The 18,448-nt window shown below is 47.1% G+C and overlaps 2 protein-coding genes across 3 annotated transcripts in view; one reads left to right on the top strand and one right to left on the bottom strand.

Moving 5' to 3' along the window:
• The window catches only part of nrbf2b (nuclear receptor binding factor 2b), a 38,720-nt gene extending 38,114 nt beyond the window's left edge, over positions 1-606 (bottom strand). The window contains exon 1 of one of the 2 annotated variants that reach the window (XM_068002610.1): positions 362-606. In XM_068002610.1, coding sequence (XP_067858711.1) covers positions 362-391 — 30 coding nt within the window. In that variant the 5' untranslated portion in view covers positions 392-606. The remainder of the gene's footprint in view (positions 1-361) is intronic. The other variant, XM_068002611.1, reaches the window with a different exon arrangement.
• On the top strand, positions 381-18,270 carry LOC137340206 (putative nuclease HARBI1). Its single transcript, XM_068002612.1, has 2 exons — positions 381-831; positions 14,251-18,270. The coding sequence occupies exon 2, from the start codon at positions 16,750-16,752 to the stop codon at positions 17,587-17,589; it is 840 nt and encodes a 279-aa protein (XP_067858713.1). The 5' UTR covers positions 381-831; positions 14,251-16,749; the 3' UTR covers positions 17,590-18,270.
• Positions 18,271-18,448: the final 178 nt, after the last annotated feature.

Raw genomic sequence — 18,448 nt, 5'->3', positions numbered from 1 at the left:
TGTGTAAGGCGCTATATAAATGCAAGTCTTTCTTTCAATCTTGCTCATTTACAAAGTGGATGAGACCATTAACAGGCTAAACAACAACAACAACAACAGCGTGCTTGGGCAGAAATACCACAGGAAATGGTCCAGGAGATGCCACCGGCACGTTAAAGGAGGGTATTATTAAAGCCTGCGAGGCGGACGTGCGGCCGCTGCCTCCAGCCCCATGACACAGCTGGATAGAGCCATAGTATGGAGGGGGCGACCGGGAGCAGGGTCCCTCGACACACACGGGCGGTGCAGGTGGACAGGGGGCGGCCCGGACCCCAGGACCAAGCGGCGCGCTTCCTCCCGCGCCTTCTATAAGTGGACTCACCAGGTTCAGAGGGCTTTCCATAACGTCCATTGGGTTCCTCCTCACTCCGCCGCATCCGAGTCCGCCGGCTCAGCTCGGCCCGGCCTCCACCAGGCCGCACTCATACACACGGGAGAGGACCAGCATTAACCGGGGTGAACAATCAATCGACCGAGCGGCCCGGCTCCCCCCCCCCCCCCCCCCGAGCGGCGGGGGCCGCGCTCAGCTTCCTCCCCTCCGGCCCCGCTGACGACAGCGCCACGGCCCCTGTTGCGTCGTATTGGCTCCGTGACCTTGGACCCCTTCCTCCTCCTTCTCGCGGTGCGACGCGAATGGCAAGAAATCTCGCGATACCTTGCTCCTCCTCCGGGGGTTGCCCTGGTAACGGAGCCGCTGGAGCAGTGGGCGGGGGTGAAAAGAAGAACCCGAGGACGGGGCGAAAGGGAGGGCCCAGTCGACCCCCAGCACCACTCCGCGCTAGGCCTTATGAGGTAGGAACCTAATTCGTGCGTATTGTCGTGTGCTGCGATATTACAAAGAAATAACGAGCATCAGGCCCTTCCAAAACTCTTCATTTTCACTTGAATGCAGTTCTGGTCTCTCCAAGACAAAAAGGACATAGGGGCAGTGAAAAAGGTGCAATAAAGATTTACAAGGATGATACCAGAACTGAGAGGTTATAACTATGAGGGAAGGTTGAAGGAGTTGCGGTTCTTTTCTCTAGAAAAGAGAAGGCTGAGGGGTGACCTGATAGTGGTCTTTAAAATTATGAAGGGGTTTGATAGGGTAGACGTAGAGAAGATGGTTCCATGCTGTCACGTGAAGTAGTTGCGAATAGCATAGATGCATTTAAGGGGAAGCTAGACAAGCACATGAGGGAGAAAGGAATAGAAGGGTATGTTGATGGGGTTAGATGAAGTAAATAAAGTGGGAGGAGGCTCCTGTGGAGCATAAATACCGACATAGACCAGTTGGGTTGACTGGCCTGTTTCTGAACTTCGAATTTGATGTAATTTTATGCAATGCATTTCTTTTTGAAGGGAGCTCACTGATATAGTGTTGGCAAGGGTGGCAGCTATTTTGTGCACAGCAAGATCCTATAAACAGCAATGAGATAAATTACCAGATGTTGGCCAGGGTACTAGGAAATCTCTACCGATCTTTCTAGAGTAGTGCCATGGGAGCTTTTATATCCACTGAGAGGGCAGATAATGCCTCGGTTGAATGTCTCATCTGAAGGATGGCACCTCCGATAGTGCAGCACTCCCTCAGCACTGCACTGAAATGTCAGCCTAGAATGAGGCTTGAATCCCTGACCTGATTTAGAGGCAAGAGTATTACCATTGAGCTAACCGGATACTTATACGCTATTCATTAGAATGGACCAAAGTGGACCGCACAACAGCTTGAGATCCAAACATTCATGGATTGAGAATTGGTTGACAGACAGGAAACAGAGAGTAGGAATAAACGGGTCTTTTTCCGGGTGGCAGGTAGTGCTAGTGGGGTACCGCAGGGATCAGTGCTTGGGCCCCAGCTATTCACAATATATATCAATGATTTGGATGAGGGAACGGAATGTAACATTTCCAAGTTTGCAGATGACAAAGCTGGGGTGGAATGTGAGCTGTGAGGAGGATGCAAAGAGGCTCCAATGTGATTTAGACAAGTTGGGTGAGTGGGCAAGAACATGGCAGATGCAGTATGATGTGGATAAATGTGAGGTTATCCACTTTGGTTGTAAAAACAGAAAGGCAGATTATTATCTGAATGGTGATAGATTGGGAAAAGGGGAGGTGCAACGAGACCTGGATGTCCTTGTACAGCAGTCACTGAAAGCGAGCATTCAGGTGCAGCAAGCAGTTAGGAAGGCGAATGGTATGTTGGCGTTCATTGCAAGAGGATTTGAGTACAGGAGCAGGGATGTCTTACTGCAGTTATACAAGGCCTTGGTGAGACCACGTCTGGAGTATTGTGTGCCGTTTTGGTCTCCTTATCTGAGGAAGGATGACCTTTCCATGGAGGGAGTGCAACGAAGGTTTACTAGACTGATTCCTGGGATGGCAAGACTGACTTATGAGGAGAGATTGGGTCAACTAGGCCTATATTCACTAAAAGCTCCCATGGCACTACTCTAGAAGAATGAGAGGGGATCTCATCGAAACATATAAATTTCTAACAGGACTAGACAGACTAGATGCAGGGAGGATGTTCCCGATGGCTGGGGAGTCCAGAACGAGGGGTCACGGTCTCAGGATACGGGGTATGCCATTTAGAAGCGAGATGAGGAGAATTTATTTCACTCAGAGGGTGTTGAACCTGTGGAATTCTCTACCACAGAAGGCAGTGGAGGCCAAGTCATTAGATGTATTCAAGAAGGAGATAGATATATTTCTTAATGCTAAAGGGATCAAGGGATATGGGGGAAAAGCGGGAACAGGGTACTGAGTTAGACGACCAGCCACGATCATTTTGAATGGCGGAGCAGGCCCGAAGGGCCAAATGGCCTACTGTTGCTCCTATTTTCTATGTTTCTATGTAAACCTACGGAACCAGCAAAAACTGACATGGCCCGCCCCCCAAAAAGCTTACAGGAGCAGATCACAAGAGTAAATTCACTGATCCCATGCTTCCAGAGGGGACCTATATTTGAAGGGAGTGCAGATCGGAGTTAGGACTACCAACACTGTTGTGCTACTTTTCTGACTCCAGTGTGGCTCCAACAGGGAGTTCAGTATCAATGAAATTACCCTAAGGAGTTAGATTGAGATAGCAATGGGACAAAGGCCCGTCATAACTGAAGTTGTAAGTATACCTAACACTCCATCACTTGTATTACAGGGTGGACTTAAAATACGTTGTTATTCTGTCTTTCAAGCCAAAAATAATTCATTCTGGAAGGACTACTGATATTTTAAATATACAAATAGTTGCAGGACTCCAATATAACTTTATACAGGTATTACAGTTTGTACTTTCTCCCAGTACTTTTATTTTGAGGTAACGACAAAAAGGTGTTTTAAAGGAGACTGAGTCTCCTATAGACTTAACCTGCACCATTATATACATGCTGTGTCTGAGGTAGCGTGCCCATGGTTAACAATTACCCTTTCATTGTAATATCATCAGCTGGAGATCACATGGGTTGCTCACCACATTCCCCTGAAAGGTAGTAAATACCATACCATAATACCACGCATAGAGGCTAAAACAAAGTCAGATTTATTTACAAATAGAATAATGCACAGAAGCAATAAGACAACAGTTATTTAAAGTACAATACTTAAATCAGTAATGATAAAATCAGTAAACTAGGGGCTAAATTACACTTTTAGCACATTTATTTCACAGCTTGAAAAGCATCAGGACTCTTAGAAGAAAAATTATTTTGTGGTCCTTCACAGTACGAACATTCAATCTACATCTTTCAGACCTCTAGATAGAACTAAAGATGCTGAAAGGCATCTCCAGTATCTATTTGAGACCAAAGGAACCTGGGACAGGACTGTCAATCAATCCAGATCAAGGATACATTGATAAATGTTTCTTTAAACATTTCCCACTGATCATCAGTCGTTTTACCCATTAACAGATTTGCCCAGTTTACTGTGGACAGTCTCTGTCTCATCCCATTGAAGTCGGCCTTGCCCAAGTCTAGAATCTTAGCAGCTGACTCACTTTTTTCCCTTTCAAACACTACATTGAACTCGATCATGTTATGATCGCTATTGGATAGATGTTCACGCACAGTTAAGCCGTTAACTAAATCTGGTTCATTACTCATTACTAAATCTAGTATGGCTTGCCCCCTTGTTGCCTCGAGGACATACTGCTGTAGAAAGCTATCCCGGACACACTCAAGAAATTCACTACCTTTCTGACAGTTGCTAGTCTGCTTTTCCCAATCTATGTGAAGGTTAAAGTCCCCCATTAAGACCACTATGCCTTTCTTACACGCTTGTCTAATCTCTGCATTTATACAATCTAGCACTTCAGAGCTGCTGCCAGGGCTCCTGTATACAACTCCCACTATAGTCTTAGATCATTTCCTATTTCTCAATTCAACCCATAAGGTCTCTGGCTGCTTACCTCTCATTATATCCCCCTTTATCATTGAAGTGATTTCATCTCTAATCATTAAGGCTACTCCTCTCCCTCTTCCATTTTCCCTATCTCTCCTGTAGACCTTATAACCCGGTATATTTAGTTCCAATCCTGACCATCCTGCAGCCATGTATCAATAATAGCTATCATGTCATGCCCTCCAATTTGAATTTGAACCTGTAGTTCATTTAATTTGTTCCTTATACTCCGTGCATTTGTATATAGAAATATAGCCGAGGTATAGAATATAAGAGCAGGGATGTTGTGCTGGAACTGTATAAAACACTGGTTAGGCCACAGCTTGAGTACTGCATACAGTTCTGGTCACCACATTACAGGATGTGATTGCTCTAGAGAGGGTGCAGAGAAGATTTATGAGGATGTTGCCAGGACTGGAGAATTTTAGCTATGAGGAAAGATTGGACAGGCTGGGGTTGTTTTCTTTGGTACAGAGGAGGCTGAGGGGTGATTTAATTGAGGTGTATAAAATTATGAGGGGCCTAGATAGAGTGGATAGGAAGGACTTATTTCCCTTAGCAGAGGGGTCAATGACCAGAGGGCATAGATTTAAAGTGATTGGTGGAAGGATTAGAGGGGAGCTGAGGAGAAATGTTTTCACCCAGAGCGTGGTGGGGGGTCTGGAACTCACTGCCTGAGAGGGTGGTAGAGGCAGAAACCCTCAACTCATTTGAAAAGCACCTGGATGTGCACCTGAAGAGCCGTGACCTGCAGGGCGACGGACCAAGAGCTGGAAAGTGGGATTAAGCTGGGTGGCTCTTTTTCCCCGGCTGGCACGGACACGATGGGCCGAATGGCCTCCTTTCATGCCGTAACTTTCTATGACTTTCTATAAAAGGACAAGTATACAGACACACGTCATCTATTTACTCAGAACCTGGTAACACTTTGCCCTAACGTGAAGTCTCTGTATCCTGATTAATTTATGGATCTAGCCCGATCCCGCAGACAATCCATCTACAAGCCTCAATACGTGATTTTGAAAATGGGGTAAGGGAAGACAGCTTCTCATTGCAGGGTTAGGGAAATTAAAAAGGAAATTAGGAAAGCAAAGAGAGGGCATGAAAAAATACTGGCAAGTAAAATTAAGGAAAACCCAAAAATGTTTTATAAAGAGCAAGAGGATAACTAAGGAAAGAGTATGGCCTGTTAGAGACCAAAAAGGTAACCTATGTGTGGAGGTGGAAGATGTGGGTATGGTTCTTAATGAATACTTTGCATCTGTCTTCACAAAGGAGGGGGATGATGCAGAGGTTGTAGTTCAGGAGGAGCAGTGTGAAATATTGGATGGGATAAACATAGTAAGAGAGGAAGTATTAAGGGGTTTAGCATCTTTGAATGTAGATAAATCTCCAGGCCCGGATGAAATGTATCCCAGGCTGTTAAAAGAAGCAAGGGAGGAAATAGCAGCGGCTCTGACCATCATTTTCCGATCCTCCCTGGCTACAGGCGTGGTGTTGGAGGATTGGATGACTGCTAACATTGTCTGGTGTTTAAAAAGGGAAAAAAGGATGGACCTAGTAATTACAGGCCAGTCAGTCTAACCTCGGTGGTAGGCAAATTATTGGAATCAATTCTGAGTGATAGTATAAACCGTCATCAAGAAAGGCACGGATTAATCAAGGACAGTCAACATGGATTTGTTAAGAGAAGGACTAACTTGATTTAATTTTTTGAGGAGGTAACAAAGATGATTGATGAGAGTAATGCGTTTGATGTAGTCTGCATGGATTTTAGCAAGGCTTTTGACAAGGTCCCACTTGGCAGACTGGTCAAAAAAGTAAAAGCCCATGGGATCCAAGGGAAAGTAGCTACTTGGATCCAAAATTGGCTCATGGCAGGAAGCAAAGGGTAATGGTTGACAGGTGTTTTTGTGACTGGAAGGATGTTTCCAGTGGGGTTCCGCTAGGGCTCAGTACTAGAACCCTTGCTTTTTGTGGTATATATTAATGATTTAGACTTAAATGTAGGGGACATGATTAAGAAGTATGCAGATGATACAAAAATTGGCCATGTAGCTGATAGTAAGGAGGAAAGCTGTAGACTGCAGGAAGATATCAATGGACTGGTCAGGTGGGCAGAAAGGTGGCAAATAGAATTCAATTGGAGAAGTGTGAGGTAATGCATTTGGGGAGGTCAAACAAGGCAAGGGAATATACAATAAATGGGAGGATACAGAGAGGTGTAGAAGAACAAAGGGACCTTGGAGTGCATGTCCACAGATCCCTGAAGGTAGCAGGACAGGTGGTCAAGATGTTAAAAAGGCATACGGGATACTTTCCTTTATTAGCCGAGGCATAGAATATAAGAGCAGGGAGTTTATGCTAGAACTGAATAAAACACTAGTTAGGCCACAGCTAGTCCTGGTCACCACATTACAGGAAAGATGTGATTGCAGTAGAGAGGGTACAGAGGAGATTTACGAGGTTGTTGCCAGGACTCGAGAATTTTAGCTGGGAGGTAAGATTGGATAGGCTGGGGTTGTTTTCATTGGAACAGAGGAGGCTGAGGGGTGATTTAATTGAGGTGTATAAAATTATGAGGGGCCTAGATGGGGGACAGGAAGGATCTATTTACCTTAGCAGAGAGGGCAATAACCAGGGGGCATAAATGTAAAGTAATTGGTGGAAGGTTTAGAGGGGAGCTGAGGAAACATTTTTTCACCCAGAGGATGATGGGGGTCTGGAACTCACGACCTGAAAGTTTCTGCCTCTACCACCCTATCATCGCATTTAAAAGATACTTGGATATGCACTTGAAGTACCATAACTCTCTAGATTCTGGAACGGTCCCATTGGACTGGAAGGTAGCAAATGTTACCCCACAATTCAAGGAGGGAGGGAGAAAGAAAACAGGGAACTACAGGCCAGTTAGCCTGACATCAGTTGTCGGGAAAATGCTGGAATCCATTATGACGGAAATGGTAACAAGGCATTTAGAAAATCATAATATGACTAGACAGAGTTAACATGGTTTTATGAAAGGGAAATCTTGTTAGCAGGGTAGATAAAGGGGAACCAGTGGATGTAGTATATTTGGATTTTCAAAAGGCATTTGATAAGGTGCCACGTAAAAGGTGGGTTACACAAGGTAAGGCCTCATGGGGTTGGGGTAATATGGATAGAAGATTGGTTAAAGGACAGAAAACAGAGAGTAGGGATAAACGGGTCATTTTCAGGTTGGCAGGCTCTAACTAGTGGGGTGCCACAAGGATCGTGCTTGGGCCTCAGCTATTTACAATCTATATTAATGACTTAGATGAAGGGATGGAGTGTAATGTATCCAGTTTGCTGACAATACAAAGCTAGATGGGAAAGCAAGCTGTGAGAAGGATACAAAGAGTCTGCAAAGGGATTTAGACAGATTAAGTGAGTGGGCAAGAACGTGGCAGATGGAGTATAATGTGGGAAATGTGAGGTTATTCACTGATAGGAAGAATAGAAAAACAGAATATCTTTTAATAGTTTCTTACCATTTAAATGTTGGTGTTGAGACAGACTTGGGTGTCCTCGTACAAGAAACACAAAATGTTAGTATGCAGGTACAGCAGGCAATTAGGAAAGCAAATTGCATGTTGGTCATTATTGCAAGGGGGTTGAAGTACAAGTAAGGAAGCCTTACTACAGTTGTACAGGGCTTTAGTGAGATCTCACCTGGAGTACAACATATAGTTCTGGTCTCCTTATTTAAGGAAGGATATACTTGCCTTGGAGGCAGTGCAACAAAGGTTCACTAGATTGATTCCTAGGATGAGAGGGTTGTCCTATGAAGAGAGGTTGAGTAGAATGGGCCTATACTCTCTAGAGTTTAGAAGAATGAGAGGTGTTCTCATTGAAACTTATAAGATGCTGAGAGGTTGTTTTCCCTGGCTAGAGAGTCTAGAACTAGGGGGCATAGTCGCAGGAAAAGGGGTCGGCCATTCAAGACTAAGATGAAGCGGAATTTCTTCACGCAGAGAGTTGTGAATCTTTGGAATTCTCTACCCAAGAGGGCTGTGGATGCTGAGTCATTGAATATATTCAAGGCTGAGATAGATAGATTTTTGGACTCTAGGGGAATCAAGGGATATGGGGATCGGGTAGGAAAGTGGAGTTTTAGGTCGAAGATCTGATTGAATGGCGGAGCAGGCTCGAGGGGCCATATGGCCTACTCCTGCTCCTATTTCTTCTGTTCTTATGTTTCTTATAACCTACAAGGCTACGGACCAATTGCTGGAAAGTGGGGTTAGGCTGGGAAGCTATATTTCGGCTGGCACAGACACAATGGGCCGAATAACCTCCTTCTGTGCCCTAAATTTTCAATGTTTCTATTTTTTCCATTTCAATTACTTATTTCAAAATTGTATGATTTAAAAAAAAACAGAAATTTCCATATTTGCCAAATCTTTCCCCCCTCCCTATGGAGACAATTACTTGCAAGTGCCACTGATGTGAGAATCTGTCCAGTATCTTGTTGGAGAGGAACTGCACTAAATAATATTGAAAAGACTTTCTAGATTTTCTGACAAATTTGTTGCCTCTGCAACTATTAGCTGCACTCACCTCTTGTTGCAGTCTCATATGGTATATGGCATTGGATGTAGACATTTTTTGTCTGGTGTTGTATTGCCTGTTTGGGCAAACTACGTCACAAAGCCAGGCCCAGCGACTAGCTGAATGCTTTGCAAGAACTCTGCAGCCTGCTTTCTCTGTACCACTGCTGTCCAGCTAGACCAGTTACCCCACAGAGGAACCCAGCCTGCTGTCAGCCAGTGCGTTAGTTAAGTGACTCCCTGCAGCCTCCCTTTGAGCAGGAAAAACACATAAGGCAATCTTATCGTAGATAAGGTGCGATGTTGACTCATCATATTGACCCATACTGTAAGACCTATTGGGTGCCCCGGATGAACTGATAACATGTTCTCAGGATTAAATGACCCTGCGAGCTCAGCCTGTGCTCCAAGGTCAGTGCTCTCCACCTGTGCTCACGTGAGCTCTCTTATAGGATCAGCATGCTGAATCTTTATCAGTCCCACTTGCCTCAAGCTGCCCAGTCTCCCCTGGACAGCTCTCCACCAAATCACTCACTGTCAGTAGCAGTTTAACTCTCTCTACCCCTGCACTATACTCGTGTGTTAGTGCACCTGGCCTTCTGGCCTGGTTCAGGTTAGTGAAGCCTATGCCCCTGCACAGTGCTATCAGTGTCCACCACAGCTGGCAGAGTTGATCCTGCATTAATTTGGCTCCGGTTCCCATCCCATATCTAGCTGTATGGACAGACGGATGTCTAGCGAACAGAAAGTAGAGTGGCAGAAATGGATGGCGTTGTATTGGTAGGGTGTGGCTGGTGGCCTGCCCCAGGGATCTGTGCTGGGACCTTTTTTACAGAATCGTACAGCATAAAAGGAGGCCATTTGGTCCATCGTGCCTGTGTTGGCTCTCTGAAAGAGCTATCCAATTAGTCCCACTCCCCTGCTCTTTTCCGCATAGCCTTGCACATTTTTCCTTTTTAAGTATTTATCCAATTCTCTTTTGAAAGTTACTATTGAATCTGTTTCCACCGTCTTTTCACGAAATGCATTCAGATCATAACAACTAGCTGAGTAAAAAAAATTCTCCTCATCTGCCCTTTTTCTTTGTCAATTATCTTAAATCTGTGTCCTCTAATTACTGACCCTTCTGCCAGTGGAAACTGTTTCTCTCTATCTACTTTCATTTTCCATTTATATAAATAATTTGGAGAAAAGGTTTGATGATTAGTGGGTTTTGGTCACATTTATAATCATAAGATAGCCTATATATTTTAATATCTGGGTACGAGGTCCCTCCCGCCCTAGTCCTGAACTTGCATCTTTCTCTAGTTTCTCTATTATATTGCCTCATGCCCTCTCTGAGTTCATATCGACCATGAGACCTACCTCCTGCTCTCTCAACCCTATTCCCACTAAACTGCAAATGACCCAGCTTCCCATCCTGGGCCCCATGCTAGCTGATATTGTTAACGGTTCCATCTCCTCTGGTGCTATCCCCCTCCTTTTCAAAACTGCCGTCATCACCCCCCTCCTCAAAAAACCCTCCCTGGTCCCCTCTATTCTTGCAAACTACCACCCCATCTCCAACCTTCCTTTCCTCTCAAAATTCCTGGAATGTGTTGTCGCCTCCCAAATCCAAGCCCATCTCTCCCAAAGCTCCATGTTTGAACCCTTCCAATTAGGTTTCAGCCACTGCCTCAGCACTGAAACGGCCCTTATCAATGTCACAAATGACATCCTATGTGACTGTGGTGCACTTTCCCTCCTCATCCTTCTCAACCTGTCTGCAGCCTTTGACATGGTTGACCACACCATCCCCCTCCAACGCCTCTCATCCGTTGTCCAGCTGAATAGGACTGCCCTCGCCTGCTTCCATTCTTATCTATCCAATCGTAGCCAGAGAATCAATCTCCTGCAATAGCTTATCTTCCCGCTCCTGCACTGTTAGCTCTGGAGTCCCTCAAGCATTTATCCTTGGTTCCTTCCTATTTCTCAGCTACACGCTGCCCCTCGGAGACATCATCCGAAAATACAACGTCAGATTCCACATGTAAGCTGATGATACCCAGCTCTACATCACCACCATCTCTCTCCGCTGCATCTGATTTGTCACGCTGCTTGTCTGACATCCAATATTGCGTGAGCAGAAATTTCCTCCAATTAAATAGTGGGAAGACTGAAGCCATTGTCTTCGGTCCTAGCCACCGACTCCATCCCTCTCTCTGGCCACTGTCTGAGGCTGAACCAGATTGTTCGCAACCTTGGTGTCCTATTTGACCGTGAGCTGAGTTTCTGACCCCACATCTTCTCCATCACCAAGACAGCCTACTTCCCGGCTGGCTCCTGCCTCAGCCCATCTGCAGCTGAAACCCTCATCCATGCTTTTGCTATCTCCAAACTCGACTAGTCCAATGCTCTCCTGGCCGGCCTCCCATCTTCCACCCTCCATAAATTTGAGCACATCCAAAACTCTGCTGCATGTATCCTGACTCGCACCAAGTCCCGTTCACCCGTCACACCAGTGCTCGCACTCCAGCAACGCCTCGATTTTAAAGTTCTCTACCTTGTGTTCAAATCCCTCCATGGCCTTGCCCCTCTCTATATGTGCAACCTCCTCCAGCCCTACAACCCTCTGAGAACTCTGCATTTCTTCAGTTCTGGCCTCTTGTGCATACCCGATTTCCTTTGCCCCTGCATTGGTGGCTGTGTCTTCAGCTGTCTAGGCCCTTAACTCTAGAATTCCCTCCCTAAACCTCCCTGCCTCTCTACTTCTCCTCTTTTAAGACACTCCTTAAAACCTACCTCTTTAACTGTTCACGTGGCTCAGTGTCAAATTGTTGTCTGATTACGCTCCTGTAAAGCATCTTGGGATGTTTTGCTACGTTAAAGATGTTATATAAATGCAAGTTGTTGTACAGGAGACAGGTTATCACTTTAAACATTAGTTATTGGTAGTTACTTCCTCAGGCTGTAGAGAATACATATTATGGTATAGTATGCAAGATGTCATTTCAAGGGCATTATTTGTAAGAAACCATTTCCTGATGCCTATCTGTTTAGTTGTTGGATTACTTGGCACCTTGTTTGAGTAGAGACAGACTGGCTGGGAGTTTTCTTTGAGCCCTACTGTACATGGCAGCTGTATTGGTAGGGGTAACAACAGCTTTGAATTCGTTTTGTCCCACGAATCGAGTCAGTTCTTTTGCGGAGTGGGGTGTAAAGATTTCTTGTAGTCCATTTTACAGAGAGTTCTATAGCCAGGAACTGTCTAATGTGAATTTGGCAGCCTTTACCTAGCTCACCAATGCTTCTGAAGTCATCAGAGACAAAGGCAAGAGACTCACTTCTGTGGTAGGATGGCAATGTACTACCATGTAAGGTTATGGCCAGGTCCCGTTTTACACTGGCCCCAATATTTATGGGGAGGCGGGGAGGGAGTGGGGGCGCATACTTGCGGCCGGAAAATCCGGCATCGCAGAGGTCCTGCCGAATTTAATGGCAGAACATTATTAACCTTTTTTACTCCGTTTCCCGCTCGACAGCAGGCCAGTTTGAGAAACTAACTGGCTGCCGGGTGGGAAAGCCTGCGGTACAAGGCCGCAGCCGGTGACCCTTGGGGACGGTCCCCGGCAGTTGGAAAAGATGGGGGCATGGTGGGTGGGGGGGGCTTAGAGCGCAGCAGGGAGGGAAAGATCGGGGCATAGTGGCGGGTGCAGGCAGATCACGGGGAGGGAGGCAGATCCGGGGTGGGTGAGTGGGGAGGGGGGGGAGGGTGGGGGGCAGTTGGTTAGATCACAGGGAGGCCGGCAGATCGTGGCAGAAGATTTGCTTGGGGGGCTGGGGGGAAGCACTCCTGCTCCTCCTGGCCCACAAGCAGTGCTGGAAAAGCACTTACCTGCTGGAGCCAGCTGTTCCTGCCTCCCTTTAGTTACCAGGTTTCCCAAGCCCTGGGAAACCCAGCCCACAGCCGTTAAATTAACCATCTCCCACCCGTTTTGGGGGGTTAATATTACCCCCATTGAGTTCACACAAGAGACAACTATTATTTATCTAAATTCCATGGATTGTTTTTGCTTCTGATCACTTATCTATTTACTTTACTTTAATAATTACTTCAACAATTCTATGTTGTAGTTTATAGGCTAAACCATGGTCTAATAGACTGTTTATTGCTTTCTGAAGTTAAAGAAATCACATGGGGCACGAGATATATCCAGTAAGCCAAATACTGTTTCTGTTCGACTCTTGGGCTCACTAGAATGACCTAGGGTCTTGGGTGGGTAGAGGGCACACTTTGGTTTGTAGGGAGGGAGGTCACACTCATGGTAGTGGTCATTGGCATTAAACCTAAAGGGAATGTCGGACATAAAGTGTACAAGTGTAACAATTGGTACAAAAGGATATTGAAGTTTGCCAGTGATACCAAATTAGAATTATGGCAAACTGTGAGCAAGATATTGCCAGAAGTAATAGACAGATTAATGGAGTGGGCAGATGGGTGGCAGATGCAGTTCAAAGCAGAAAAGTGAAACTGTAAGACTTAATGGAGTAGAATAACACAGAGATCTAAGGGTGCAGATACACAGACCATTAAAGGTGGGAGTGCAGGTAGAAAGGGTCATAAAAAAGGCAAATGGGTTTCTGAGTTTTAAATATATGGGCTATGGCTGTAAAAGCAATGAAGTGATGTTGTATTTGTGCAAGACATTGGTTAGGCCACAGGGGAAATATTGTGGGCAATTCTGGGCAACCCATTATGGAAAAGATATTAGATCCATGGAAATGGTACAGTAAATACTTACTAAAATGATAGCAGGTATGAGAGGTTAGAGTTATGAAGAATAGCTTGAAAATTGGGTCTTTGCTCATTGGAACATTTTGAAGGATTTTGGGAGGGTAAATAGTGAAAGATTGTTTCCACCAATTGGTGAATGAGTAACAAGGCGGCCTAGGCTCCGGATTATTACTAGAAGTATGAAGGGGTAGGTAGAAGAATTTTTGTTCATACAGAAGGTCATTAGATCATGAAATACTTTACCACAAGTGGCTAATAAGGTAGCTAATGAGGCAGGAACTTTGACATAATTGAAAAGGGAATTGGAAAAATATTTGAAGACAAATATAAAAGGATATGGAGAAAGCAGGGAACTAGGATTAGAGGAGACAGCTCTCATTGAAAAGCTAACACTTGCTGTGCTGCAATTTTTATGATAAATAACAGACCTAATTCTGGTGACCTTTCTTGTCTAACTTAGCCCATTATATTCTGGTCCCACAGGACATAGATTGCCTGCTGCATCTGTAAACCTACATAACTTGCTGCTGTCAGGAGCCATCTCATGGAGAGGAGAGCAGCCTTATGTCAGAAGTTGGGCAGTTGTGTGGACAGAGCGGGGCGAGGCGAGGCGAGGGAGGTCCTGCAGACGAATGTTGCTGCTCACGGCAGCCGGATATGGTGCGTTTGCTGCAGGCAAGCTGGAAGCCTGGATAGTTGACACCATTTGCGACGGGAATGATAATTAACACTCTGGTGGCATTGCAAGGACAAGGCCAGTGTGCACGTAAGGCAAAATTCATATTGGCATTGTGTTCCATGATGTCCGGGGTAGAGGAACATGACTTCTTCTCATTTGAGAGAATCCTGCGCTTCTGAATGGATTCCACACGAGCATTTCAGGACATATCTTGGATTGGACACTCTGCAGGAGCAGACATTCCGATTCATCATGGACAAGATATAGAACTTGATTACAGGCCAGGGCTGCAGGTTTTGCACTGTCGCTGCTTTGTTTAATGATTCGATATTGACGGTAGATGTTTCTTTGCACGATGTCTGCTGTGCCATGACAACTCTGCTTCACCCATTGTTTATATGACCTCCCCAAGGGTGTGAAATGTAATTGTCATTGCACTTGCACACAACCATCAAGATTATGGAGATATGTACACTGCCAACAGATGGATTCAAGGCCACAAGAGGCCCAGCACGATAAGTTTTTCGACGGCTTTAATAGTTTTCTTGTGGGCCAGGAGGATCAGGGGTTCCGTTTCCTCGGGACCCCGGCTGGCGGCCTCTTGCCACCCGAAATTCTGATCCTGTGCCCTCAGCGTCATTCTCGTAATTCCCGCCGGAATCAGGAAGGAGTCCATCCTCGAATATGGTGATGAGGCCCAGGGGTTAAAATGGACCTCGTGCCGAAGAGGCCGTGTGAGCTAGTCACTCGCCCCCGCCATCCCCCCCCCACCACGCCACACTCGCGCCTGAGTTAAAATTGGGGCTTATGAGTTCCATGCACATGCTGTGATGGGCGCACAGTGAAAACAATGCACTGAACGTGTTACCTTCTGGGTCTGCCGAATCATAGGGCGTGAATGATCTGCACTCATGTTGGAGCGAGCGCATCAGCCAAAACAAAGAATTCCATTTGCTGGCGCCAGGGGAGCCAAATAAACAATCGGCATACATGCCATGATGAGCACATGATGGATTCAAGTAACCCTGCTGATGTAGCAGCAAGCTCATGGTGCAAAACTACAAATGGCAATTGCTTCTATAGGTTAAGAAGATTAATAATTGCATGACCACCAGCCTTACCAGGCCTGAAATTCCACTGGCACATTTCTAGTACCTGCCTTTCCCATGCAGCTGGAAAATCTGATGCCAATCTGCCATGGGGGCAGTTGCCCAGGCATCCCCCCCCCCCCCCCCCCAGATCCAGCCAACCCCCTGTGTAAGGGGTCAATCAAAATATATATTTTTAAAAACCTGTTGTTCAGCCATTCAGGCCATTTGCTTTGGTGGGGCTCACTTCTGTCCATCTGGAGGTTGTTACACCTCATCTTTTTTTCATTCTCGGGATGTGGGTGTTGCTGGTAAGGCCGGCATTTATTGCTCATCTCTCGTTGCCCTGGGAAGATGCTGGTGGGCTGCCTTCTTGAACCGCTGCAGTCCATGTGGTGAAGGTGTTCCGACAATGGTTATTCTCTGCAGCGGTTTGATACAACTAAGAGGCTTGCCGTGCCATGTCAGAGGGCAGTTAAGAGTCAACCACGTTGCTTTGGGACTGGAGTCCCATATAGGCCAGACCAGGTAAGGACGGCAGGTCTCCTTCCCTAAAGGACATTAGTGAATCAGTTGTGTTTTTATGACAATCCAACAGTTTCCTGGTCACTTTTTTGCTGATACCATCTTTTTATTTCCAGATTTTTCAAATTATTAAACTGCCATGATGGGATTTGAACTCACAGGGGTCGATTTTAGCACCCGTGATTGGATGCGTTCCTGGCGGGGGGGCCACGAAAATCGGCGATTCCTGGGGCGGGTCGGGAGCCCGGCTCCAACCCGCCCACTTCCGGGTTTCCCACTGACGCGCTCACATGCGCGCGCAGCCCCACGCTTGTGGGACTCCCGCCGGCAATTAAAGCCGGCGGGGTGCCACTTAAAGTACTTAAGCAGGTATTTCAGGCTGTTTACAGACCTGATTGACCTGTTATATTAGGAGGGATGGGATTTTGCAATTGACAGTGACTGTTTCCTGTACTGGGGGAAACACTCCCAGTTCAAACGGACGTGTTGCAGCCAGCAGCTGCAAAGGTCCATCCGACAGGTGTGGGGGGAGACCCTCACTCATCGCAGGAGGCCACTCTGTCACTTTGGACAAAGTTTGGCCTCCACCATCCTCCTCCTAACAATAAAATTCACCGACCTGGAACCTCAACCCTGGTGTGCGGACACACTTACCTACCTTGCGGACCCCCTCAGACATACACCTTCCGGATGGGGGCTGCCGTAGTTGCAGTCATGACCTCCTCGGAGGACGAACAGCATCACCAGCCTTGCCGGCCACGCCGTCCGCCCCTGACACGTGGAGCTCCACAACACGGTGCTGTGACACATCCACCTGCACAGCAGGAGGGAGGGCAACCGCAGAGAGAGATGCGTCGCAGAAGGCACTACCCTCGCCACAGGGTCTACAGACCGAGGCTCAGCTTCCTGGACCTCTCTGAGGAGCAGTGCATATGGAGGCTCAGAGTCAGTCGCCAGGTAGTCGCGGACATCTGCAGCCTCCTTAATGACGAGCTGTTCCCGGATGGACCGAGCATCATCTTCTTACCTTTCACTGTCAAAGTCACCACTGCCCTCAACTTCTTCGCCTCCGGATCCTTCCAGGGTGCCACCGGGGACATCACCGGCGTGTCTCAGTCGTCTGCACGCAAGTGCATAAGGCAGGTCACCAACGGCTTGTTTCACAGGGCCTCGCACTACATCAACTTCCCCATGGATGACCGCAGCCAGATGGAGAGGGCAGTTGGATTCCACGCTGTGGCTGGCTTCCCACGGGTGCAGGGTATAATCGATTACACCCATATAGCAATACGAGCACCCCCACGCGAGCCAGGACTGTTCGTCAACAGGAAGGGGTATCACTCCATGAACACTCAGCTCATCTGTAACCACCGCAAGAGATTCCTACACGTGTGCACCAGATACCCTGGCAACTGCCATGATTCCTTCATCCACAGGGAGTCCACCGTGCCGCCCCCTTGCACTAACCCAACACCCGCAAGGGCTGGCTCCTCGGGGACAAGGGATATCCCCTGCACACATGGCTTATGATACCTCTGAGGAACCCCACCACCGAGCCACAGCGTCAATATAACGACAGCCACATCGCTACCAGGTCCACAATTGAGCATGCTATAGGGCTGCTCAAGATGCGCTTCAGGTGCCTTGATCAGTCTGGGGGAGCGCTCCAATACACACCACGCAGAGTGGGACGCATCATAGTTGTCTGTTGTGCCCTGCACAACATGGCACAACAGAGAGGGGTGCCGCTGGAGGAGGCCCCATCCACATCTGCCACCCATATTGAGGATGAGGAGGAGGACGAGGAGGAGGGGGCCGAGGAGGAGGCCAAAGAGGAGTAGGGGGAACGACCCAGGGGCAGAACAGCAGCTCACCTGGCTGCTTGTGAGGCCAGGGAGGCACTGATATGTGAACGGTTCTCCTAACATCAGACTGTCTGAAGAGTCCAGTCCTCATCACCTGGACAGAGGAGCGGCCATACCAGCCCCCTCCTCTGCTCCCTGCACAGAACAGTGGTGCAACTACACCTGCACCCACTATAGTATGACCCAATGGGTGGGACCAAGTGTGCGTCTTCATGGTGAGCCCTACGAAACGGACCTATTGCACAAGCCAGTCAATGGGCAAGACGTGGCAGTAGTGGTGATAACAATGGGGTTTATTGTGCATGTGAACTAAACAAATATAAATAAAAAACATGACAAATCATCATACACCCTTGTGCATTCCCTTTGTGCTCACAACACCTTTGCCTTGCGCTTCCGGGAACCCCTACGTGGTGCTACCCCTGTGGCTTCAGCAGAGGTAATGGCAGGTTGCTCTTGTCCATGCCCTGACCGATTAGATGCTTTGGGCCGATGCCCTCTGGGTTTCGGTGCCCACGAGGGCC

The sequence above is a fragment of the Heptranchias perlo genome, chromosome 21 (assembly GCF_035084215.1).
Source record: "Heptranchias perlo isolate sHepPer1 chromosome 21, sHepPer1.hap1, whole genome shotgun sequence".
Taxonomy (NCBI): Eukaryota; Metazoa; Chordata; class Chondrichthyes; order Hexanchiformes; family Hexanchidae; genus Heptranchias; species Heptranchias perlo.
Note: the sequence above shows the minus strand (reverse complement) of the source record. Positions and strands in the feature narration are given on the sequence as shown.